Source organism: Lissotriton helveticus, chromosome 5_1, assembly GCF_964261635.1.
Source record: "Lissotriton helveticus chromosome 5_1, aLisHel1.1, whole genome shotgun sequence".
In the NCBI taxonomy this organism is placed as follows: domain Eukaryota; kingdom Metazoa; phylum Chordata; class Amphibia; order Caudata; family Salamandridae; genus Lissotriton; species Lissotriton helveticus.
In genome coordinates, this window is record NC_136065.1 from 364,035,723 (window position 1) to 364,062,186 (window position 26,464).

General features: G+C 43.9%; 1 protein-coding gene across 1 annotated transcript in view; it reads right to left on the bottom strand.

The window, feature by feature from the left end:
- Positions 1–26,464, bottom strand: part of MICOS10 (mitochondrial contact site and cristae organizing system subunit 10) — a 201,412-nt gene that overhangs the window by 39,765 nt on the left and 135,183 nt on the right. Inside the window, exon 2 of the mRNA XM_078640934.1 lies at positions 2,429–2,476. Within this exon, the coding sequence (XP_078497060.1) occupies positions 2,429–2,476 (48 nt within the window). The remainder of the gene's footprint in view (positions 1–2,428; positions 2,477–26,464) is intronic.

A 26,464-nucleotide genomic window follows, 5' to 3' on the forward strand; every position in this document is an offset into this window, starting at 1 on the left:
CAGTGTTGAAGCAAATTTCCCTTGGCCCCACTCACTGAAGAAGCCCCATGACATGCTACTGGTGAAGCGGTCAGCACCTGCGGCATGTTTCACAGGGCAGGACACTTAGTCTGTCCCATGAAACAGGTCATGCCCACGCTGCCAAGCTATGCTTGCAGCCATGGGTGCGAGCGCACATGGGCCCGACTATTTTATTAATGACTGATGAAGAAAGGCAGTTTTATTTTTTCGTACACAAGTCCATGTAGCAACATTACGGTGTATTAAGCCATGACCAAGAGAGAATCTGATACAATGCGCATCCAAACTGAATCATTTCAAGGTCCTGTCATATGTGGCAATCATGGAAAGGTAGATTGAAACCAAGGTCTCTAGGTAAGGGCCCAACAAATAGTTTTGCCCCTGGTCCAACAAAAGCTTCCAACTGGCCCGGCAATTTACGCAAGTGCATTCAAAATGTCCTTTATTTTTTCACAAGATGGAGAGAAAGCAGTGGAAACTCCTTTTCTTCATAGAACAGGTACATCCTGGGAAGAAACAGTTCAAGCGTCCCTTATTCAGATGAGAGGTAGAGCTTGGAAAGCAGCACAGAAGCATTTCCAGTCACATGACCGATACAAATATGTCTGCAGCAGAACAAGCTTTGCTTTCTCACAGAACAAGAACAATATGGCAGTAGCAAGCAAGCTTCTCTCCCACAGAAGGGAGCAAGTGCAATTGTTCATTCCCTCAGACCAGATTCAGCAGGGCACACTAGTTCAAGCTTTCATACTTGCAGAACATGTACAGTTGAGAAACATGTAGGTTAGAGATAGATCTGTGGAGAAGGTGCTTAAATCGCTGAGAGGAATGTATAGGTGCAAGTGGGAGTCACTATACAAGATGACACTACTTTCTGCTCTACCTTTTATTCTACATCAGCATCCTGAAGGTCTGGCTGCTGTAACTTAGTAGGAGGTCATAGTTATTTGGAGGAGCCATGCTATAGACAGGCAAACACAAGCCAGTCTCTTCACAAAGTACTTGAATGCACGTGCGCCAGGCTGTGTGCAATCCCAGCCATGGGGCTGAACCTTTTCCAAACACGGAGGGCTGCCAATGGTCGATACTGTAGGCAGACTAGCACCTCTTTGCCAATACTGGAAGCTGGGAGAAGAATTGGGCATCTCTCTACTGATGCTGGAGGCCGAGAGAATTACTGGCTGCTCTGTTGATGCTGAAGGCTGAAAACAGGGCCTGACAGCTATCTGCATCAGAGACCAGGAGCAAGGCTCGCACCTCTCTGCTGATGCTGGAGTCAGACAACAGGAAAATGGCTTTGCCGATGTTGGGGACGGGGAGGACGACTACATCTTGCTACCGATGTTTGTCTGGCACCTCTCTCTTGATGCTGAAGGCCAGAAGAAGGATTGTCCCCTCTCTGCTGATGCTGGGAGAACGAATGGCAATTGCCTGCCGATACTAGAGTTAGGGGAAAGACTTGCTGGTCTGTCAATATAGCAGCCAGAGAGCACTTTCATACTCCAGCGACCACTGGAGCTATGGCCGATTCCAGGCAGATTTCTCTTGCAATATTGTAGTTTGAGGGACGGCCTAAGTGTATGTGTAGTTCTACAATAGGAATGTACGCTTGATGACAACGAGAGGCTATACAAGGAAACCTGAATGCTTTTATTTTTACATTTTAGTTTTTAAACAGGAGAACAGTTATTCAGGCATCTACGCATGCAGGAGCAAGACAAATATTCACACAACTCTACAAGTACCTGTGCTACAAAGAAATCCTTTATCTGTGGCAGCGACATTTTCTACACAATTCAGGATTTACCGCACATAAGATTAAACAAAAATAAACTAGCTCAAATTGTTCAAGTTACTAAAAGAAAGTGCCACACTTAGTGGCAATCAATGGAAAATCCTTTGCTATGGATAACTTTTCACCTTTCTGCTGCAGATTGCTACATTCAGGTGTTAAACTGGTACGTATGAAGGTGAACTGTTGCCTGCACAATGTGTATCAAAATTACAAAATACTGCCACAGAACATGGCACATTGTGCCACATAAGTTCAATTTTTCTGCCTTATAACTGCCACCCATGCAGCCTAATTGGCCCGTGTATTGCTGCACCATTCCATTGGCCCTGCTCCTCACTAAGTTGATACCAGAAAAAAATCAGGAGGACCGGCATACTATTCTATAGCCTTGGAAAAGATAACAATTAGCCCTCTTTGCAAGTCCTGAAGCCTGGGAGGACTTACATCTCTCAATATATAGGGTTCAATGAATAACTTGCATATATCTGCAGTTACACATCTTGTGGCACGGTTGTCAGGGATGAGGACATTTACATATAACTGAGCCGAAAAACAGAGAATCCCATCTGAAATAGTGCAAATTCGGTTTGACTTTTAGGTCCTTCTACTTACTTTTAAAGAAGATCACTGAAAAAACGACTCCCAATCCAAGGCCTGCACCTACAAAAATAAAGGAAAGAAATTCGTCACATGAGCACCTGTACAACCATTTATTCGCCCTGAGAGAGGTAAAAAGGTTACTTTAGCATTTACATTAAAGTTACATTTTATCAAGGATTTATACCATCTAGCAACAGGTATTTATAGACAATACCAGAATTCCTAAAAATATAGCTGTTGCCCAATCTAAAGATAGGATTTCATGTTTCGCATCTAATCTGGGTTCATCTAATGCTCAGACAACACACAAGAGACAAGCAGCAGCTACATATAAAATAAAGGGCATGATATCTTCCACTGCGTCTCTTTTGCTAAGTGTCAGTGATTTACCAGAGTGCATAGAAAAGGATCTACAATAACGAGGGGTTAGAGCTCTGGGCAAGAACTAATAATCCTGATAAAGTAAAGCATCTGAGAGAATGAAAAAGCATTGCTCTTTAGTCCTGAAAAGGTCATAAAAAAATAGGACACAAGAGAGTAAGGTGGGGATAACCAAACACCCTAGCCCTTGCTGGAGGGGGTGAGGGGGATTCTAAGAGGGACCCCTCCCTTTCTGACCTCCCCTCCCCCCCAAGCTTAAAGCTTTAGAAAAACATATTTGGAGGGAGAGGGGTCACTGCCTTTCCATTGGGCTCAGTGAGGTGGGAGCAGTGCTAGGCCCCAGGCAAGAGCCTGTGCCCAACTACACCGTGCGCAACCAAAGGCTTTGCATGACCGGTCCTGGCAACCCACTGGGGGTTGGGTATAGTAATAAGATCTTACTATACATAAAAAAACATAAAATGTCAGTTAAAACGTAACGTTTTAGCCAAAAATAAATAAATCATTCAGAAGTTATAGTTTACTGAGCTAACTAGAACTCGTGGGCCCACCATGCTTTCCTTAGAACCTCAGATTCTCTCCTTATAACCTCGGAGACTGAAACACTCATTACAAGTTCAATGGCTTCATTGCTGACGGTACTAGTTCTAATTAGCTCAGTAAACTATAACGGCTGAATTTCAGTGTTTTTAGTCTAAAATGTTCCACTTTAACAGGCATTTTCACCTAACTGTATGATACATATTTGCATGTATGTTTTACATTCATACAAAAAAATAAAGGTTAAAGTGATGTTAGTTAGGTATTGGTATAAGGTCAAAACTAAACTTGAATAACTAAAAATCCCCTGAAATGCAGTTATAGTTTAATGAGCAAACTAGAACTTGCGCTCCAACCATGCACTGCTTATGAGCAGACATATTGGATCACTCATGACCTATGTAAATGACTTCAATGATTACATCATGCAAGCTACTGTTCCTTATATTACTCTACAAACCCACTAGTTCGTTTTAGAAAATAAAGTAGGTAATAAAGGGCCTACAAACACATACAGCATAGATTGGCAGTATGTACATGTTCGAAACAAATAGTGTAATCCTGGATACAAGTTCGATTTAGTATGGCAAATTTTAGATGGTGCAGTTTAACTGCCAACAAAATTTTAAGTAAAAACAGTATTTCATTAAAAAAAAGGTAGAGACTGTGCACAACTAGTGTTAGTTGCAGGCATACATCTCAAATAGGTTGTGCATATTCAGTGATGACATCAAGGTTGTCATTTGAGATAATCATGAAATTTAAAAGGTCAGGTCATGAGTGATGTAATATGTGAGATATTAATCAGTGCATTGCAGGGGTGCAAGCTATTTTTAGCTAAGTAAACTATACCTGGTGATTTTTAGAGGTTTTTGGTTTCTACACGTTAGATTTTGCTTCATTTCAAAACAACTATAATTTCACTTTAATCTTTGGGGTTTTTCAGTGCATTGCTAAGCTATTTTTCCAACATAAGCGAATCTCTTTTAACTATCTCGTTTTTTGGTTAATTCACGCTTAATTTCCGGTTCATTGACAACCCCCACATGACCCTGGGGGTCAAGGATTGCCCCACTCTGCCCCCTTATGGGATTTTTTTTAATTGACGATTCTGGGACAGAGTCCCCGAGTCCAGTAAAGGCAGCTGCAGAATGGCTTTGTGGCTGTGACCAGCCCTTAATATCCCTACAGTACCAAAAAGGCCAATGGGGAAAAACCTCCCTGGGCCGGTCACAAGGCTCCATTTTATTAAAAGACTCCATTTTATGAAACAAAAGTCTTGCAAGGCTTTAGCCAAATACACACACAAACGAAGTTATTTCAGAGATCGTTAAGCATTAAAAAAAAAAAAAACACGAACCACTACTATATAAATGCTTGCTTCTTTCATAGTGTTAAGGATAATGTGATAAGAGGCACATCCGTAAAATGATCTATGACATTTGTAACTTCATTTATGGTATCAAGGGTGAGGTCATGGGCACTGAATTTGGTGTGCGAGCTATGTGAGCATGCTTGTTGAGCAAGTTATGAATTGTGGTTCATTTGGCTAAAATACTATTGTTTAAATAGGTCAACGAAAAATAACACCATAAAAATGCTGGGTTATTCCTAAAAAGCAACAACCAGCAATACACACAGATCCTCGGCAATGGCAGAAAAAGAACTGAAGATGGGAAGGGAGATGTTACAAGATCTTTTCAACGTTACAGATCTGAAAATAAAATATCAAACTCACAACGATCTTCGTAGGCTTCAAAAAAAGTTTCTATTTGCAGTATTCACGACATGGTATCGGAGGCATCTGAATGTCTGACTGTACAGTGCAACCAATGCTCTAGAAACTATCCTTAGTGACACATGCATACACCAATCTGAAAATCAGATAAATTAACTCTTGGTCCAAGACCAGACGACCTTGGAGCTCATGCCACATGGAAGCCACAGCCCTCAAAAACTCATCAGTGCACTAGTTAGACCCACCAGTACCTATGAAGTTTCACACAGTACTGTACTAATTTAACATATGCTCCCTATTCAAACAAGCATTGGCATAGCCAATAGGTCTCACCTTTGGGACCTTATAAGTGCTTAGCCATGCAACAGTTAATGTTGTTGCAGTAAGGATATTGTGCTGCATAACTAAATACTCATAAAGTCCCAAAGGAGAGACCTATTGGCTATGCCAATTCTTATTAGCTGGTAGCAGCTGGGCAGAGCACGCGCATGTGGTATAAATGGCCGACCGTTGCCATAGTAACCAACGCCGTCACACACATGGCTGCCGGAGACATGGCACATCTGAACGGACTACAGAGTCAGACACCAAAGTAACCCCTACGAGGATAGTGGTATTCAAGCGGGTACCCCACTGGGTCTATGCCATAGGATGTAGACTCCGCATTTGATGTGCACTTGCGATGCCTTGTTAGCGACCCGACGTGCAGCTCATCAACGGGCCAGACTTACAAACAAACAAGCACATTCTAACCAAGCTCAAACACATTCTGTAATTAAACCGTTCCATCAAAAAATAAAAATCTATTTATAATGGCAAAATAAGGAAACACGTCTCTCTGCACTCACAAAGAGATGTGAACTCTGAGGGCAACCAGCGACGTCTGATTAACCAGCAGCGGCAGCAGCATGAACGTACAGTTGCCAGCAGGGGGCTGGAGGGAGAAAGAGAGAGAGAGAGAAAGGAAAAGAGCGAGAGAGGAGGGAGAGAGAGCGAGAGAGGAGGGAGAGAGAGCGAGAGAGGAGGGAGAGAGAGCGAGAGAGGGGGGAGAGAGAGCGAGAGAGGGGGGAGAGAGAGCGAGAGAGGGGGGAGAGAGAGCGAGAGAGGGGGTAGAGAGAGCGAGAGAGGGGGGTGAGAGAGCGAGAGAGGGGGGAGAGAGAGCGAGAGAGGGGGAGAGAGAGAGAGAGAGAGAGAGAGAGAGAGAGGGAGAGAGAGAGAGAGAGAGAGAGAAAGAGAGAGAGAGAGAGAGAGAGAGAGAGAGAGAGAAAGAGAGAAAGAGAGAGAGAAAGAGAGAGAGAAAGAGAGAGAGAAAGAGAGAGAGAAAGAGAGAGAGAGAGAGAGAGAGAGAAAGAGAGAGAGAGAGAGAAAGAGAGAGAAAGAGAAGAAAGAAAGAGAGAAAGAGAGCCCGGGAGTGGTGCATGCGCGCGCGTGCAGTCTGCTCATTTTCAAGCACTGCACTCGTGCTTGTGGCGCGCCTCTGCTCGCTCCAGCAAGGTGGATGCCGCCACAAGCACAAGTGTGTGCTTGAAAATTACCAGAGTGACTGCTAAAGGCCCTCCTATGCAATGCATGCGCGCTGCATAGGCGAGACCTAAAAATGTTGACAATGTCAACAATATTATGGAAAATGAAAGCACTTTTGCATTTTAAATTAATCTGGCAGGCAAGTAAGCGACAGGCACGTGATCTAGGTGGATCAGTACACCCCAGGAGTTCTCGGCGGTCTCACAAGAGAACAATCTCTGAACCCCCTAAATATAAATATGCAGACTCCGCAACACATTGTAAAGCACTAGATCCTTTCACACACTATTACTGGGCTGTGGCTATATTATTGTGTAAAAGCCTCTTTGCTGCCTGTACTCAGGATACAAGATTGAGTAACTACTCAGAGTACAAACTGTGGGCTCTTAAGTTAATGGTTCATGTGCTCTCACCCTTACATTGTCCAGTCTATTCTCAGGGCACTGGGTATGGCGGTGCAAAACAAGTCAGAGTTCAGCACAAAAGAACTGTGCCCTCACTTCTGCCACAAAGAGCATGCATTGCCCAAATTCACTCTCACAATAGAGGTCAGGATACAGCCGTGGGTCACCCTTTGCCCTTAGGACATAATGCTAAACAATATACCTTCTTCGCTCTGACTATAGGATAAAGTCATATCCCACCTGCCAAATGATGACTAGAAATTAAGCCCAAGAGGCTGCCAGTGGCTGAGACTTTTGAAGCATCCCAACCACCATCTTCCGTTGTTTTAAAGTGATGCCTAAGTGTAAAGAGTATTCTTAGAAGTCGGCCCGTGCTCTCAGGGCCACAGGAACCAAGTTGCACCTCTCTAAAAAGGCCCAACCAAGCTGAAGCCCATATTGGGGAGTTCGGGTTCGTGGTCACAGTGGATGTAGCCTTCTATTTGGACTGAACTGTTCCTGCTAAACAGGACCAAGACTGATTTGTAAATTGGGGAATAAGATGAACTGAACGACTGCCAGTGGCTAACATTTATGCAAGCAACCTACCCATCAGCTCTTGTTTTACCTGCCACGTCCCTTCTAGTGCCAGGCAAAGGGTGATATTGCTTATGGTCTTCTTTAAAGTCTTTTCTGTGCACTTGTTCTCTCCATTGGCCCATTTCAAGGTTATAAAAAGAACAATGTATGCTATATCTTACAGTAGCTTAATATTTATTTGAAAAGTTGCATATAGCGCTGGCTAGAACCGAAGGTATCAGAGCGCTTTACATGAGGAAGAACATTGTTTCAGAACATAGTTACAAAGTTACATGTATTTATTTATCAGTCGCTGGAGCATAGTTATAGGAGTTACAAAAGCATAGCATAAACCTAGGGGAGAGGGGGCAGGAAATACACCGGGGAGATGAGGAAAAACAGTGTCCAACGTCCGGCTGGGTAGGTGATGGCCGAGAGGCGAACCAGATCCAAACTCCTCCCCAGCTGCATAGGAAAGCTCCACCGGTCATCGGCCAAAGGTTGCTCGGGCACCACAGTACACACAGAAGGCTCTAAATTTCACCTAGGGGGCCATCATCAAAAAGTTCCATCATGGGCACCGGTCACAGGGAGGCTCCTGCCCGAACTCGATACGTGGCATTTGAAGTGCCACTCTCGGAGCCGGTGGAGGTCTCACAGTCAGATGACCTAATATTACTTTATTTAATTTTCGTAGAGCCATCGCTAGCAGAGGTAAATTTAGGTAAGCCACATGAGGGAAATGTATAAATGAGGAGGCTTAGTAACTAAAGACGTAAAAGGAAAGAAAAGAACGAGGATCTGAGTTTGAGACAAAAAGGTAAGAAGTGGAAAAATGTCAAGCGGAAGACCGTTAAAGATGGAGGAGAAAGTAAATTAAATGAAAATATTTTAAAGGAGGCATAACGTGGAGATGAAGGCTTTAAGCCAGAGTTTAGGTGGATCGAAGTGAGTAAGAAGGTATGCCAAGATGTAGTGAGACAAAAGACGAATAAGTCATTAAACACAGTTAAAGACACTACATAGACATTTAAAAGAATGATTTGATGAAGAGGAAACCAATGTAGTTGATTGCGAAGTGCAAGCTTTAATCCATCTTAAGGGTAATGTCAAAGCACATATGAACCACTGACAGGCTGAAAAAGCAGACAGGGAACTGTAAAATTCCCCATCAGAGCTATACACCGTGCATTTAAAAAAAAGAAAATCCGATGTAGCAAATGGTTTCGTGTATAAAACCATGTCAGACTTTCCACTGGGATGTTTATCCCTCTCACTCTTTTGTTTACATCCCCTTGTATCCCAGTCAAATCCATTAGAAGTAAATTGTTTGAATAATGAACTTGGGTGGTGACCTTGGACGCCATGTGGGAACTTCATGTGATCCCACGACAAAGGGCGTAGACTCCGGAAACGTCTGCTCGAGTCAGAGAAAACTTGTTGTTTTATTGGAGTGGTCCAGGGACTGCTCTGCTCCTAATGGCGGTCTAAGGGCGCAGTCAGAGGAATGGGAGTGGAGTGAATCACAGCTAAAATCAGAACTTATAAATTAATGTAAAACAGTAGTCAACAGCGAAGGGCTAAGAAAGGGATCTCTTTACTCCATAGCTTGAACTGACAAGGCAAAGCTTTTAAGCAGCACAAAGGAAAAGCTGCAGAAAGGCGTGTGAAAGGATCAGACACTAGGGTCCTTCCTACAGTGCTAAGATCACCTCCAGCAAAAAAGAACTCAGCAGAATGAAAACCCTGCCACCTCACAGGGAGATCACTGCATAGCAAATAGAGTCACACCCCCAGTCACCCACAAATTAAATTGCACACTGAAATCAAGCGCTGCTTGATCACCGGAAGATTTCATTGTAGTATAGCAAATGTAATCTCATCCGGACTCATCCCTGTGTATCAAAAGCCTACGGAAGTCCAATAGTGTTGGATAAGAAGGAAACGTTCCTATAAAACACGCAAACGTTTGTCGGACCACTCCACCTCCAGATACTAGGATGATCAGTACACAGCAAACATATTCCGTATTATGTTCTAAAAGAGAATGTGCTTAGTGGTATCTATGGTTTGGGACGAACTGGCTGGCATTTATAGGGTGGAGGCCTCAAGGAAATACTTTAGCTGAATAGATTTATGACAAATTAAGTAACAGCCGCAATCAACTCCATAACAAGGGTTAATGATATATAGACTGTTCTCATAATAGTTTGTTGCATTCCTTGGATGAATCTGCAATTTCAACAGAGTAAAACGCAATAATATAAATCAAGAGGTATGAGTGGCAAGCTGGTTTGATTTCTTTATTCTTCTCTCGGTGCAAACAATTTTTCATTGATTGCGGTGAGGATTACACGTTTTTCAAAAATATAAAGTACCAACAGCCAACATGTGTTTAGTCCTTTACACAACATTTTCAAGGAGAGGAAAATCAGACAAAATCCGTTTTATGGGCTTCTTTATCTTTATTTTTATAATCCTGTGTACTAAGTTTTTTTTTTTTAAATCACACGTTACACGTAGTAAGTAAATAAGAGTCCAACTTGAATAATGTGGAAAAGTTACACCTTGGTAGCTAAGAATTTTGTCAATAAGAAAGGATAAGAATATCCGATTAAGTGAAATGAAATTCACTATCTAACTAGATTACTCCATGTCACTTGTTATGTGTGTGCAACCCTGATTTCCCTACCGCGGCCACTGTAAGAAATATAGAATGTCAGATGACTAGTAATTTCATATTTTTGTTAACAAAACAGTCCTTCTTGGGAGTCTTCCAGGTGTCTTATTCAGGCTAAGTTCACTTTTCTTACTGATAGCTTTTGAGCACTAAAGAAAGAGGATCTATTCTAGACTATATATGCAAATAGCTGCATGATTAATAATTGAAAGAGGCAGGTCAACCTCAACAGTACGGAAAACTGGCAGCAAAAAGCCTTATACAATATCAATTTTCCACTTGAGATACAGCTCGCACGGCCAACAGTTCAGGATGTTACACTTGAAAATGAAATTTATCACTAGGTCTTAACTGCTGAACTTTGTTACTGTTCAGAGTACCTTCATACGATTGCAGTTGCTGGTACTGTGAGTTTTAAGAGATTTTGTCATCTCTTCCACAAAACCTTTCAAGCCCAAAACGATGCATCAGAGTCCTCCCAAAATGGGCAGTCAAGCCAACCAAACTTGGAAAGATTCAACAGTGACTCAAATATTGGGATAAGATCTGGTGTCCCAGACTAATTGGAAAAAGTGATTGGGATTCTGAATCAGTCTACACAGCGCGGAACCCACCCGATACAGAATGCAAGAGTCTCATTATAGAAGACCAACCTATCCCCAGAGGTTCGCCTCCGCAGATCTTCAACGACCAAGCAAAGAAGTAATAAGGGAGGCCCTTGCTGGCCTCCTGCACGAAAAAACTCCAGGGCCCAATGGTTTATCCTTATAGATATTTTGGATACGCATCGCCACTCCTGAGCACCTTTGTGGAAGCTCACAGGACCTGGATATTATGGCGGGATCTGAGGGGGTGCCTTTATATCAGTTATACTGAAGCCAGGCAAGCCTCCCAATGACTGTGAATCATATCGCCCTATATCCTTAATATAGAGGCAAGATATATGCCAAAGTGCTGGAACAGATAATGGTAATACATGGTCTGTTGGGATAGGACTACAACAGCTTTCCACTCAATCGCATCATGCGACCATCTTGACTTGATCGGTTTTCCTGGTGTCAAAGTCACCGGAATACTCAATTTAAGGGCTTTACAGGGAGTATAGGGTAGTAGCCAATGAGCTACTTAACCTTGGGGTCACTACACCCCCTATATGACCACTTTGTGTGAGGAGCAGGCATAGCCATGTTCCAGAGTTCCTAGTACACCAAAAACAAGATCGTGGAACCCTTCTTTCATGGAGCACATCAGATCAGAAAATTATATGTGGTGGTAGGCTGGATGATACTAGTCAGCACACTAAAGGACTAGTACGTTTTCAGGGGCACCTTTAAGGTGTCCTCTGGGTGCATGTAAGGACAAATCAGATAAAGGTATCAGTATGGATTGTTCAGACGAGGTGTTTGATACCAAACACCATTATTTTCAGTGAAGCCATTATGTAGCTGGGTAACTCGTAATGACCAGTGTCCAGTACATATACTTAAGATGGCTTCCCAGTTCACTTGCAATATCTAGTAATAGAACTAGACATCACAGGAGCATATCTTCTCATGCAGATATGTCCTCACAAGTAATAGCATGCAGCCTGCTACTAAGATCACTAGCTTAAGGCCAGATGCAGGAGTAACTTACACATAGTACATGAAGTGTATGAGCATTGCATATAGGGAGTGTGCAATGTTGTGTTGTCAGAAGGCCTTGCGCCCTTTAACCCTTTCACTGCGGCGGCTATTCCGCCGCAGTGCTAAGGGGCGGGGGGGGGGGGCGCGCGGCGCTCCCGCGCTTGTGACGGAACCGTTCCTTCACGCCCCACGGGTGAGCTGTGCTTGTGCCAGAACGGTTCCGTCACGGCCCTGCCCGCCCAATAGAACCCTCAGCGCAGGCGCAGAATTCACGCCGCGCAGGCGCGGCGAGCGGGCCGTGACGGAACTGTTCCGTCACCAGCACAGCCCACCCGTGGGGTGTGACGGAACGGTTCCGTCACAAGCGTGGGAGGGTTAACACAGCCTCCAGTGGCAGTCTGCATGCAGTGTTTGTATGTGTTCCTTAGGGAGGCATAAGGCATGCTGCAGCCCTGGGGGACCCTCTTTAATGCCCATGCCCTAGATACCAGGGATACCATTTACTAGGGACGTACAAGGATGCCAATGTCCTTTCCAGTTGGGTTACAAATGAAAATGTCAGCTTTAGGGAAAATAACACTGGCAGTGGAACCTGGTTAGCAGGCTTCGGTCCGTGCACTGCCAGCTGAAAAACCAGCGTATAGTAGTTCAAATGAGGGGGACAAGTGGGGGAGGGCGGGGGGGGGGGGGGCATCTGCAAGGGTGTCCAGCTTCCTACAGAGACTCCCAGGTCACCAGCGTCCTGAGCAGCCTCACACAATGCCCTCCATCATCATAGGTGGTTTCACACATGTGGAGTCAAAATAGACTCAACCAGGCGGTATACAACCTTTACAACGCAACTTTTACAACGACCTACCATTACCACGCATTTTTTACAACGCAGGTACTTTTACAACGCATACCATTACAACGTAAGTATTGGTAAGTATATTATTTTATTACAAATATTATTTGGGTTTTTGGGTAAAGGGGTATTTTTAGGGTTCAGGGTCAGTTTTGGGTTTTTGGGTAAAGGGGTATTTTTAGGGTTTAGGGACAGTTTTGAGTTTTTGGGTAAAGGGGTATTTTTAGGGTTCAGGGTCAGTTTTGGGTAAAGGTGTATTTTTAGGGTTCAGGGTCAGTTTTGGGTTTTTGGGTAAAGGGGTATTTTTAGGGTTCAGGGTCAGTTTTGGGTTTTTGGGTAAAAGGGTACAGGGTAAAAATTAAATATAATTAAATTTAAATTACATTAAATTAAATTGATTAAATTAAATTAATTAAATTAAATTACATTACATTAATTTTAATTAAATTAAAAAAAATATTATATACTTACCAATACTTACGTTGTAATTGTATGCGTTGTAAAGGTATATGCGTTGTAAATACATGCGTGGTAATGGTACTTCGTTGTAATGGATTCTGCGTTGTAAAAATTGCGTGGTAATGGTAGGCGTGGTAAAAGTATGCGTTGTAACGTCATACATCCCAACCAGGCACTTCAAAAGGCAAGCAGAAGGGGCTCACACTTAAGAACAAACAATGTGCCCGGCATCGTGCATACAGTTCCCTCACACATGGAAGTAAAAGACCACAGTTAAATGAGATTAGCAGACATTTACCCTTGAGAGGCCATGTGGCATCTCCCTCAAGAGGGCACAGGGATGAGAGGTCTGTCCACTGACTAATTCACACTGAGCCACTGCAAATCCTGCACAGCTCTAGTAGAGAGAGAAATAACCACTCTCCGAAAAGAGAAGTGCATACGATGTGCCTCCTTGACCTGGGAGCACAGAAATGGGGTCTCCGCTCATTACATTAGGGGAAACACAGTAAACCAACATGAGTGACCGGCTCACTGGGGAAACAAAGACAAAACAGACGGGAACCTCATAGGAAACACAGGTTAAGTAAGCTGAGCACTACAAGACGTATTCAAGGAATTTTCTGTGCCAATTACAACATAGCACAATTTGCAAATACCGAGATACAATTTGCAGTTAATAGAGAAGTGCATCGTTAAGTATGGTTTCGAACACAGTTCAAGGGTTCACCTGCAAGTAAGCACAGGCGCTAATGATAATATACAGACCATGGGTCGAAGTGTTTCAGTACCTTGTGGTGAATACAGAATGTACAGGGGTGACCAGAGAGCAGGAGCATAGCCTTAAGGTGTAATGGGCTGCGCCCTTAAACACCGACGAGGTGCTGCACTGTGGTTCAAATAAAACTAGCCCCTAGGGCCATCCCCGCCAAAAAAAAAAACACATGCTACTGATATGCCACCAAGCAAATCGAGAGACATGCAGCAGTAGCCTTGCTGCAAAAACAAACAAAAAAAAACCTTATCACAGCAAGGTGATGCAAATATGTGTGTGGACAGATTAAGGAAAGCAGGAGTCGGATCAAGGCACGTCTATTAAGCATTATATTCATAACTTCAATGAGGGATGAGGCTAGCAAATGCAAGGGGACCCTTAGAGGCAAACACAGGAAGTTGCGTGTGTAGAATGAACTGCATGCAGGATCGAGGGGTTTAATCTGGGTACAGACAACATCGAGGAAATACTTTTATCAAGCATGTGAGGTGAAGAAGGTATTGCTGGTATATGCACAAGAACGGTGACAGATGTACGGGTGGCCCTATCTACTCCAGCATTAAGTGTGAGGGTGCAGCATATGATAATAACACTATGGCTGCGAAATGGGGTACATGAAACAAGATTACGGTGCAGTTGTCGGCTGATGAGGGAATATTTTGAGCCTGTGTTTCAAATGTATTGTGGGAAAAGTGAGAATGGCGATGGTACCAGCAGATGTGGAAAAGAGGGTGTACTGAGGAACACGTACTAAGCTGGGTCATTTGAACGGCATGGGTTTTAGACTGAGGAGTTATTAGAGACGAAGAAAGGTGGGTGGAGAGTTTCGTATTTAGGTTGCAAAGAACTGGGAGGAATGTGAGGCTGGGAAGTATTGTCCCAGGGATGGATGGAAAACAGCACTTGCTGGAGTACTGGGGCACAAGTTGAAGAGGGCCTGCAGATATGGGGATATGGGCAGAAGAAGTAGGGGGAAAGAGGATATCAGGGCTAATAGGTACATGGCCCTGGATGGCTCAGGTCGAGGAAACCAGGAGGCCGAGGCACGGATACACAGCTGGAAGAAACATTGACAGAACGATGATTTGCTCCCAGTCCTGGCCTCTGCTGAAGCCCGACAGCCCTATAAGAGCACAGCTGGTGTTTATGCCATCAGGGATAATTGCTGTTCATGAGAATCCATAAAATGGACAAATTGCCTGACATTTGACCGCCAAGCCCTTCTGGCTCCACTTTCTTGCTATTTAGCTCTGCAAATGGGAATTGCACCTGACCTGGAGACGGAAATGCAGACATGGGCCCTTGGGTCCTACTGGCAGATGGTGCGCGCTGGTCCCAAATGAACAGGTTACTTACCTTCAGTAATGAGGTTTCTGGTGGATACTCTAACCGCAGGTTTCATCTTCAAAACACGCCCAGGTACCAGACTGGATGTAGAGCATTTTCTTAGTAACGCTCCTGCACGCAGATACGTGGTGCCATGTAGCTCTGCAATAAAGCCACATATAAGCGCCACCCCTGCGCACTGACGTCAGTTCCTTTATTTCCGCCTTCGAAGATATTGGGGGATAATCTTAAATTGAGAAATTTGCAGTTAGAAGCAACCTTCTAAAATACCATCCTGCTATGAAGCTCGAACACCACATGGAAGTATGAACCAGGTTATTATCCAGGAACCTGTGTCCTAGGACCAGACTGAGTACACTAGAGCAACTTCACTATTCATAGTCACCACATATAGGGGCAGAGAATCGGCTTTGCTCACTCTCAAACATCTACAAACCATCACCTATCCCCACAACAATACTTGCAATTAGATCGTCGCACCATATAACCCTTGCCCAGCCACAACACACGTTTTTTGCACTCTATGGAACATGACTCAGTACGTTATTAGAACTTTTCTTTGCATAGTTTGTCTTTTTCTACACCCTATCTGCTCTATCACGGCATTGGCAGCAAATCTTAAGGCATGGATACTTGCAAACATTTTCCCAGGGGCCATTATGTTTGGTGTGTGATGCGCCCGAGGGCCGCATAGATGTCAGCGGGGTGGCGGTCGGGCGAGGGGATAGGTGGGATTGGTGGTAAGGTGGCTGTAGGGGAAGTGAAGCATATACATATGGTGGCGGTTTTAAACAATGTGAAACCAGAAAACCTGGGATTATTCCCACTTCCTCACTTTACCAAATTGTGTGATCCTAGGCAATTCTTTTATTTCACTTTTTCTTCATTATCACATATAAGAGGACCTCGAAATACATGGCTTGAGGATGTGCGCTGTACAAAACCTTCTCTTGTGTTTCATTTATTAAACTATAATGTTGTGCATGTATAATAGGAACATCCAAAGAAAGCACCTGACTTGCCAATTTAGTTCACCGTCAGCATTGTTGCCAGGATAGGGGAAAGAAATTATGTTTCTAAATTCATGTTTTAAACCTACCACTTTTAAATAAATACTTATAAAATGCAGTATTATAATCAGATGTACTAAGGTGAAAAGGTTCTGTATATTAATTAAATACACTTTTTGAATTTTGAAGAGACTGTCATACCTTAACACTTCAGCTGCAAGATGTGTGTAAAAATGGTGTTTCTAAAGTAAAGCGGTGCAGAACTCGAGTTACATCATTTCTTTAGCACCAATCAACCTTTAAATAAATGCTTGCATGTTTAACATCTTTTTATTGTTAGTGCCAAGTCGAGTAAACAGCGGTCTAGTTCTCCTGTTGACTAGGAAACCACATGTACAAATCAAAAGGGACGCATGCGACCCCGGGGCCGTACTTTGAGTATCAATGCCTTAACCCCTTCCAGGCTGATGACGAGCTCAGCTCGTCATGAGCGTAACCTGCCGTGCGCTCAACGCGGTATTTTTAAAATTACCGCGCACAGCGGGAAAAGCCGCCGCAGCGATGCGGTTAAAGCAAATGTGAGGGACAGTATTGGAAGAGGCACCAGAGGTTTGTGCTCGTGTTCAGATAGATATCATGTGTGGTCCTTGCGAAGAAAGTAGTGAGGAAGAGGTGATATGCAGAGCAGAATCCTAAAATGAAGCATAGATGTTCCATATCGAAATCTGATAGAGAACATGGAGAACAAAATGGCAGCATATAAAAGAGGTGTCGCGTTCAGAGGCAACAGTAACGCAGAGCTGATGTAAACACTGGAGAGGTGGCTGTTTGGAAGCAAGGAACAGCATGAGGGCAGGATCTGCGGTAGAGGTATTATATGTAACCAGGGCTGGCTTTAGAGCTTGTGGCGCCCAGTGCGGCAACCGTTTTTGGCGCTCCCCACACCCCATGACCGCCTCCTCGGATTCTCTCACTACCACTGGGAAAAAGTGACCCTCATCTCTCCAATCATAAGCTACTGCTAAACATAGTACCCACCACCCCCTGGGGTCGACGCCCCCTCCATAGGTCAGCGCCCAGTGCGGCCGCACCAATCGTACTGCCCTAAAGCCCATCCTGTATGTAACCATCTATTCTGAGGGAGGGTAACAGCGGAAGTAACAAGGAAGCAGAACTGGTCTAGTGTGGAGAAGTATGGAAAAGCAGGTGAGCGGTGCACTATAGCTAAATGCCTCATTAAGACTGGGTGGAAAAGGGGCATTGGTGCTAGGGCAGGAGGGGTGATCCGAGGTGGAGGTAAACTGGAGGCAGAGGTCCTTGAGGCGGGAGTGGTGGTGGGGTGGCGAGCCCTCCACATGTTCAAGTTCTTGCATGCTCAATTTGCTTTTAAAAGGAACATGTTCCTTCAAAGAGCGGCCCGGTGCTGAGGAGCCCCCGGGCCAAGCTTAACTTCAGACCATAAAACATGAAAGGCACGTCTCCAATGAAAGCAAGGAGCCTGGAGAGCCGGAGGAGTGCGTGGTGAGGGGAGAGGAGCACATGGAGAGGATTATGGAGAGAGAGGAGCACGCAGACTGAAGCACATGGGGTGGGGGTGAGCCCACGGGGGCCTTGTAGGAGTAGTCGGCGTACAGAGAGAGAGAAGAAATGGAGGATGTGGCTGGGGAAACAGTAAGGAAACTAAGGCAGAAGAGCGCTGAGATGTGTCTGAGGCGAGCCAAGAACGGCGAGGCGGGACTGGGGTACTGGTAACTAGCTGCTTGATCAGGTGGGCCCCACCTGAATCACAGGCTCGGTCTAGCCACCCCCTTCCCGGAATAGTCCCCTCTCCATCTGTCTAGCCATCCCCTGCCCGGAATAGTCCCCTCTCCATCTGTCTAGCCATGCCCTGCCAGCAATAGTCCCCTCTCCATCTCAGTCTAGCCACCCCCTTCCCGGAATAGTCCCCTCTCCATCTGTCTAGCCATCCCCTGCCCGGAATAGTCCCCTCTCCATCTGTCTAGCCATGCCCTGCCAGCAATAGTCCCCTCTCCATCTCTGTCTAGCCACCCCCTGCCCGGAATAGTCCCCTCTCCATCTGTCTAGCCATGCCCTGCCAGCAATAGTCCCCTCTCCATCTCTGTCTAGCCACCCCCTGCCCGGAATAGTCCCCTCTCCATCTGTCTAGCCATGCCCTGCCAGCAATAGTCCCCTCTCCATCTCTGTCTAGCCACCCCCTGCCCGGAATAGTCCCCTCTCTATCTCGGTCTAGCCATCCACTGCCCGCAATAGTGCACTCTCTCTCAGTGGGCCACTGTGAGATGGCAGTTTGTCAATAGTAGAACTATCCACTTTCAGAAGAGCTGCTACTTTCAGTGTGTCGCTCAGACACTCATGAACACGTGGATGCAGCCAGGGGTCCAGAAAGACGCCATATCATTCTCAAATTGTACGCAACTAGCACACTATTGGCTGAGGTAAGGTTACCAGAAGATCAAGGATATAGTGTTTAAGTCCTACTAAAATAGCTGGTTTCTGGTGTGGGTGTCAAAGTGGCTCACTGGGGGGAAAGGTGGGAATATTGGAGGGATCAAGAGTGATGCTGGCGAAGAGGCAGAGAGAGATAGAAGGAGATAGAGTGAAGGAGAGGGCGAGCCAGGAGAGCATGGGAGCAGGCCCAGTTTTACAAGGGGGGGGGAGCGGAAGAGGAGAAGGGCAGGCCCTCTCAATGAAACCCCCTGGCACACTTAGTACATGGCTGCCCTTCTACTTGTGGGTCGGCACTATCTGCCCTTTATGAGGCTCTAGAAGGCCCCCAAGCCGGTGCATGGATATAACTAAGTGCAATTCTTTGCATTCATCTTCATCCTAGAAATGCCCCCCCTTTGTCATTTAAAGATCCTTTAAATACCTCTAAAGAATTTATGAAGTGATATCTTTATATAGTTGCTGTTATAAGTATATATAGCAAATGTGATAGAAATGCAGGCTTGTTTCAAATTTCGACTGCTTTACTGGCCTTGAAATAAAAACGCAGGGCTTGCCAGTAAAATATTGGCACACTGGTCAGTTGGTGATTAATGATGAAACAGGTGGTGTCTCTGAAAGGCTGATGGCTAATTCACAGTCAAATGACATCAGAGAATAATCCTAATTATTTTGCTGCCCGGCATCTGACTGAATCCGTCCCAGCCCTAGCCCCCTTTCATAGTCATCTGGATTTAATACAATACTTCCTATTTCTTATTGCACTTAAAAACCATTTCTCTTTTGGACTTATTTTTCCCGCAAAACCCTACATTTCCTGACTATTGCTACTGCCAAAAGTCTTAAGTGCACAAGGCCTTTCTTAAAGTAGTCACTGGAAAGAAACTACAAGCCCCGTGCAAAATGTTGCTAAAATCCATCTTAATGTTTTAATCTATGTTGCTAGCCGAGGATGCATCAAAATGCACCATTCACCATTTTTTTCTAAAATTTCTTAGGGGATCCTGTCTCCCCCATAACTATATATCATATCTTGTTTTATCAAATGTACTTGCCCACACAGTATTTTAAGCTTAAAAGATACATTTTTCGGATTCCATGCTTCTACTGTAGGTGAGAAATTGGTCAGTATGATGCATGGTTTTACGATCTCTGAGAAGATGAGGTTTGAGAGATGGTGTGAACAGTGTTTCATCGCCGCACACAGATTATGGCTGAGACCGCCACAAAGAAGGCAACAACAGTTATGGAAACTGGCCGTATCAATGTTTTGCCTCCAAACTTGTCTTTATTGGTTGAAGCAGAGACACTCGGACAAAAACCTGACCCTATAAGGTTTAAGGAAGGAATTTGTCCAACATGGCATAGAAGTGGCACTACTGTTCCCAATAAGAATCAGATGAACAAAGAGTACATATATTTGTCAAAGCAAACTCTGCCTTGGCGTTTCTGGGCAACTACAACAGATGGTATGCTCAAGCAGTGGGGTACCATTATATTTCAATGGGGAATCCCAGTTAACCTCAGAACCCGGTTAACATTCAGTACAGAAAAACAAACCGTTCTGTCGGACGAGAACAACTATTTAAAACTGTATGACTGGGCACAAGTCCACTAAACGTCAATTATACTTGGAAATAAACTTTTTAAAGAAAGACATAAGGAGACATAAGCCATATGGAAAAAATACACAACCAGAACTATTTGAATTAAATTACTTGGATGAACTGAAGCAATTGTACATTTAAGCTATTTATATTCAGGAAAATGGAGGTTGCTCAATGGATGAAAAGTTAAAGTGCTTGTGCAGTGCAAAAAGTGAAAGAATGCGACCGGAAACATGAGTTACAAATTAAGACATGGGACTTGTTTTTGTGTTATTTATGCTCTGGTAACTGTGGTAATTATATACAACTGTTTTCTTACTCCACATTCATGTAAAGCACTCCGATACCTCCGGGTCTACCTAGTGCTATATAAAACTTCAAATAAATAAATATGACGCGGTGCATCAACCTCCTGCAGAATGCCTGTCTTAAATAGTATGATTTTGGGATCCCATGTGACCAGGGCAACACGTAATTCTGCTTTAATACCCTTCAGAGATATGAAATCAATACAGGTAGCTACATAGAACATCGACATTCCAACCCAAGGTATCGTGGGTTACTCAGAACCCTCTCTGCTGGTCTGAATCAGGACGTGTGTGGGGCAACCTGGAGTTGCATGATGCTCAAAAACAGCAGGGGGCTCTGGGAAATCCTCCCTCAAACGGACGGCTGTGGTGCTCATCTAAAGGCTAGGATTCTCATCTTAAAGATGTCTACCGCTTTAAGTAACATTAAGTTGTGGTCATCCTGCCCTTCCAGATACATCAGGAGTGGGGGCTATACTTGCAGGTCACTGGAACGCCCCACCCACGCTAATTTTGAGCCTTATGCAACTCCCGGTTGCCCTGCACACGACGAGATGAAGACCCACATAGATGGTTCTGACTAACCACAATACTTTGGGTTGAAACGTTGACGATGTAAATATGTGCCTGGACCGATTCATATCCTTGAAGGGTATTTAGGAAGAATTACCTGTTGGCCTGGACATATAAGATACCAAAATCATACTATTTAAGACGCATTTTGCAGGAAATTGATGCACTGTATCTTATTTGTAACTTGTTTTTCCAGTCACATTCTTTCACTTGATGCACTGCACCAGCACTTTCACTTTGCACCCATGGAGCAGCCTCCATTATCCTGTATGTAAATTCCCTAAATGTATAGTTGCTTCAACACATGCAAGTAATGTAATTCAAATAGTTCTGGTTGTTCTTTTTTCCATATGGTTTATATGTCTCTGTATGGCTTTCTTTAAAAAGTTTCTTTCCGTATAGAACTGCTGTTTAGGGGACTCATACCCCATTCATACAGTTAGGCAGGCAGGTTTGGGTGCTCAAAGCAAACACAAGGAGATAGATGATGGACGAAGTGCTGAAACTTTTCAGACACTCAACCCCAGTCACTAGTAGATCTGGGTTGAATCCATCATCATGCTTTAGCTCACTTCGCTACCCAAGTTCGGACCCAGCCCTATGCAAATCAGTCTTGAACCTGTTCCTCATGGGAACAGTCCAGCCTAAACTGCCAAGCCAGGTCTTCTCTGTACCAAAAACAAGCATCCTGGGATGGGGTTTGGTTTAACACCCCTCATCAGCCAGACTAGCTTGATCCAGTGGCAAAGTGAGCAAAGGAACCACGTCTGGGCATACCCTGCCAACTTAGGGTGAACAAAGAAAGCACAAGGAGATGATGGAGGGACTGCGGAAACTTTTCAGACACTCAACCCCAGTTACTATTAGATCTGCGTTGAATCCATCATCGTGCTTTACCTCACTTCACCACCCCAGTTCCGACCCAGCCCTATGCAAATCAGTCTTGAACCTGTTCCTCATGGGAACAGTCCAGCCTGAACTGCCAAGCCAGGTCTTCTCTGGACTGAAAACAAGCTTCCTGGGACTGGTAACAAGCCTCATCAGTCAGGCTAGCTTGAATCCAGTGGCAAAGTGAGCAAACCCAGATCTGTGCCTGGATGGGGGGGTAAGGCAGGGAGAGGTAGTGGTTGAAAAGTTTTAGCACTCCATCCATCATCTTGTTGTGTTTGCTATGTTCACCATACGTGGCCAAGAATATTCCCAGACATGGGTCCCTTGCTCGCTGTGCCACTGGATTCAAGCTAGCCTGGCTGATGACAGATGAAACCCTGAAACCGGTCTAAGGATGCTCCTTTTCCAGTCCAGGGAGGATCTAGCCTAGCAGTTCGGGCTGGGCCGTACCCATGAGGAACAGGGTCAAGACTTATTTGTATACAGCTGGGCCTAAAATGGGGTGGCATAGTAAGCAAAAGAATGATGGATTAAACCCAGATCTGTGACTGGGGGTTGACAAGTTTCATCACTCCGTCCATCATCTTGTTGTGTTTGCTAGGTTTGGGTACTTGCCAGGGCAAAAAATTCCTCAGGGGTCCCAGTCCTGAACATTACTTTGTGAAATTAAGTGAAGCTGTATAAATATATATACCTATATATCTATATATCCACACAGTTTCTTGCTGCTGAGTAGTTTCTTCCACCAGCGGTGCCAATGAATCTGGGGGCGAAAGTCCCAATTTCACAATCGCCCTCGAGGGAGAGATAACGATGAACACTCTGAAGCAGTCAGAATTGCCAATTCATTCAATGGTGAAGCAATAAGACAAGTATAATTTTCCTAATTATATGGTCGAAGCTGCAGTCACGGAATCGCATCAATTTGCTCAAGATCAACATTGCTCATTGTTTTATTAAATTTTTCAAGAAATGTGAAAACGTGTGGCATGTGGATTATGGAATGCGGGGTTTTTCATTGTGTCAACCCAGATTGTGGAATGGTATGGATGGCAAGTTCTGGGGCGAGCAGTTGGCGACTGAACCTTAAGGTGTATGACACGCCGTTCTTTCTGTTCCGGTGCTTCCTAAAATAAATTACCTTGGCCCTTCACTTGTATGTGTGGAGTATTCTTATCTTAACAAAATCCGAAACATTTTAATTTCAATCAGTTTCCACTGTTAGCTGTACCCTGAAGAAAACCGTTTTTTCAAGCTAACTACACGCAAATACATTAAATAATGTAATATAAAAAATTAGATAATTGGTACCACGTGTAAAATGATCCTATATTGCCATTTAGGGGTTCTGGTGATATATACAAACCACATGACCTTCGGCCTTGTGGGTTTTGATGTCTCCAGAACCTCTCAATGGACCATATTACAGAGTGTAATATGCAATTTATTAAACACCGGCATCCCTATGAAGGCTCCTCCATGCCTCTCAGGGCACCACTTGCTGGCACGGTTTCTTTGAGAGGCTCGGTGGTGTAGCAAGGGAGTCACGGACCCTATTGCAAGCAAGGAAGATATGACCTCCATCCACTGGCAGCACAGTTCCTCCAGGCTATCCTTTTGCTAGAGACCTATCTCAGTGAGGCCAGGTTGAGGCTGCCCTTTGGTGCTCCACATATTAATCATGACCAGGACCCACTTTATGCCATACCGAAGAATAAATTGTGATGCATTTTACTTTTTAAGTAAAACAATTTATTTGCCAAATGAGTCGCACCATGCTGTTACTTTATGTTGGCATATTCATTGCTTGCATCTCAAATGTAATCTGCAAGTACATTTCATCCTGGTGTTACCATTCACCAGGCAAGTGGCGTCTCGAAATAACAAAGCAAGCCAGGGGGGCCATGGCCCACCTACCCTATTAGCTCCACCACTGTGCTCAAGGATGTGGTGGTGGAACACTATTTAGGGATCTGAGCTTGCAGTTATGTGCGTCATCTTTCTTGACTGGAATTTCAGGAGGAAGGGGGGGACAAAATGTTTTTTCAGTAGTTACTTTTTCGAGGCAGTTGTTTGATTGCACGTTCTGTCAGTCTTAACATGTCTACCTCCCTCCCCCCTGTTTGTCTCTCTGTCTAGTACAGTAGTGGAGATCATTTTTGAGAGAGGTGGGGTTGGAAAGGAGTAATTTCTCAATTGATTTCATTTTGATGTAATTATCAAAGGCAGTAGGCCCTCAGACAATATACTAAGCAGGGATTTTGCAGAGCATTCTTAAAGACATGTGGTTCTTGTAATGTTATGCTTTTTTGTGTACGGTAAATTTAAATATTTTTGAAGACGAGTAAAGCACAATTCGTCATTTATGTTACCATAAACATTAAAGGAGAACTATTAACCCTGTGCTAAAGTTTCTTTAACTCTTTCAACTACTTGACCAGCGACAATGTGTAAATAGAAGTTGTAAATAGAAGTCAGCCCAGCAAGGACGGAAGCGGATGTCTCATCTATTTGCTACTCATTCACAACTGAACAGCAGAGTTTCTTGGGCCACTCTCAATGCAGAAAAACACAAAACGTGCAAGCTCCTATACGATGATAGGTTAGAGTCCCAGACAGTAACATGGGCAAGGGGCATGATCAATAGTCATGTGCCTCAGATCCAAGAAATGAAACTTGTACTTCTTAGACATGTCCATATTGAACGATGTTGCCAGTGTCTCAACAGCAGATCTCCCAAATCCCTTTATTGAATTCTGCGCACTTCTCCATATGCACTTGCATGGTCCACCTTGGCATTTCATAGCCCTTCTTGTTCAAGAATCCTGGAGCTGGGTGCAAAGTCGGAATAAAAGGTAAATCTGTATAATTTATTCCAAATTGAAACACCATAATTCACAGCATAAAAGATAACGTCCTGTCTCAAACAGTGCACTCAAGCAACTGCTTTCAGTGTTACAAAAGATAAATAATTTAGAACACCAGGAGCAGTGCGTTGAAAAAATTAAAGGAGGCCAAACAAAAGTAAACACATTACACACAAGAAATACAGTAGAACATTATAATATACAAAAGCAACAGCAGTAAATAACAGGACAAGAGTAAACATGATTAATGTTTCCCTCTTAAAGAGATTTAAAATCACTTTCAATGTCCACTTGTGTCACACACAATATCCGACATCTACGTGGGTTTGACACATACCCTTCCATTGCGACCTTACTTTTTCTTCCAATTTTCATCCAAGTTGCCATCTGAACAATTATCAACAGCAGAATCTCTCTCCCTGACTGGTAAATTTCTTGCTTCAATCAACTCTGCTACTTCTTCAGTCATCTCGGCGTCAGCCATGCCATTTCCACGGTCTGCCTCCATATTCACAGTACCCTCATCCTAGTTACTCACGCCAAGATTCTGACTCTCCAACAGGATCGAGTAGTAACTTCGCTTACACTCCCAAAATTCCTTTTGTACAAACTACTGTCCACTTTAAGAACAGCAATTCTTCTGAGGTTCAAAACCTTACCATCGTTCATACGGACAGCATTGCGTAAGACTTCAGATGCTTGCACAGATTCAGAGCATTAACTTTCACTTTTTTTTTCACCTTCAACATTTAAAAAAGAAAAAAAAAAAAAAAAAACTTACCTACATACCCTCCCATATCTCCACATTCTTTGAGCTCCTCTCTCTTTATATTTGCAGTGCTTATTAATAATCCTAGTTCTCCCCTCTTCCATAGGCACTTTCAAATCAAATGCCTGCAATAACCGTTCAGGAATGCACGCCATGAGTACACTATAACTTAACAAGTCCTTTGCTTGTGTTGCCCTCTAATAGAAAGGCTAGTAGGAGCCAGCACGGTTGTTAAAGTGGGAGATGCTTTGCTACTGCTCTTGGAGGAGTTGGAGCTCAAAGCGTAAACTGAACTTGTGGTTCGTGTTCCAAGGCCAAACGCAGGAGAGACTATCAGGCTTGGCACAAATGGAACACCTAGAGTCATCACCTTTTCAATCAAAATAACAGACTAACGTGCCCACTTCTCAGTTTGATATTTCCCTATACTAATTCAATACTAATCTTTTATATGGGTTCCAGAGTAGCGTGCTACTCGCCGAAAAAACGTTTTTAACACCTCTTCAGGGGTAGCAAGCACTATATAAATGCTAACCTTTTTCCCTCTTCTATCCCTCCCCTACCCTTCTCTATCCAAATAACTGAATGACATATCCGCCACTCAAATTCCTTTTATATTTCACTATACTAATTTTTCTTCAAACCTTTTTAGCAGGGTATCTACGTCGGTCCCACCAAA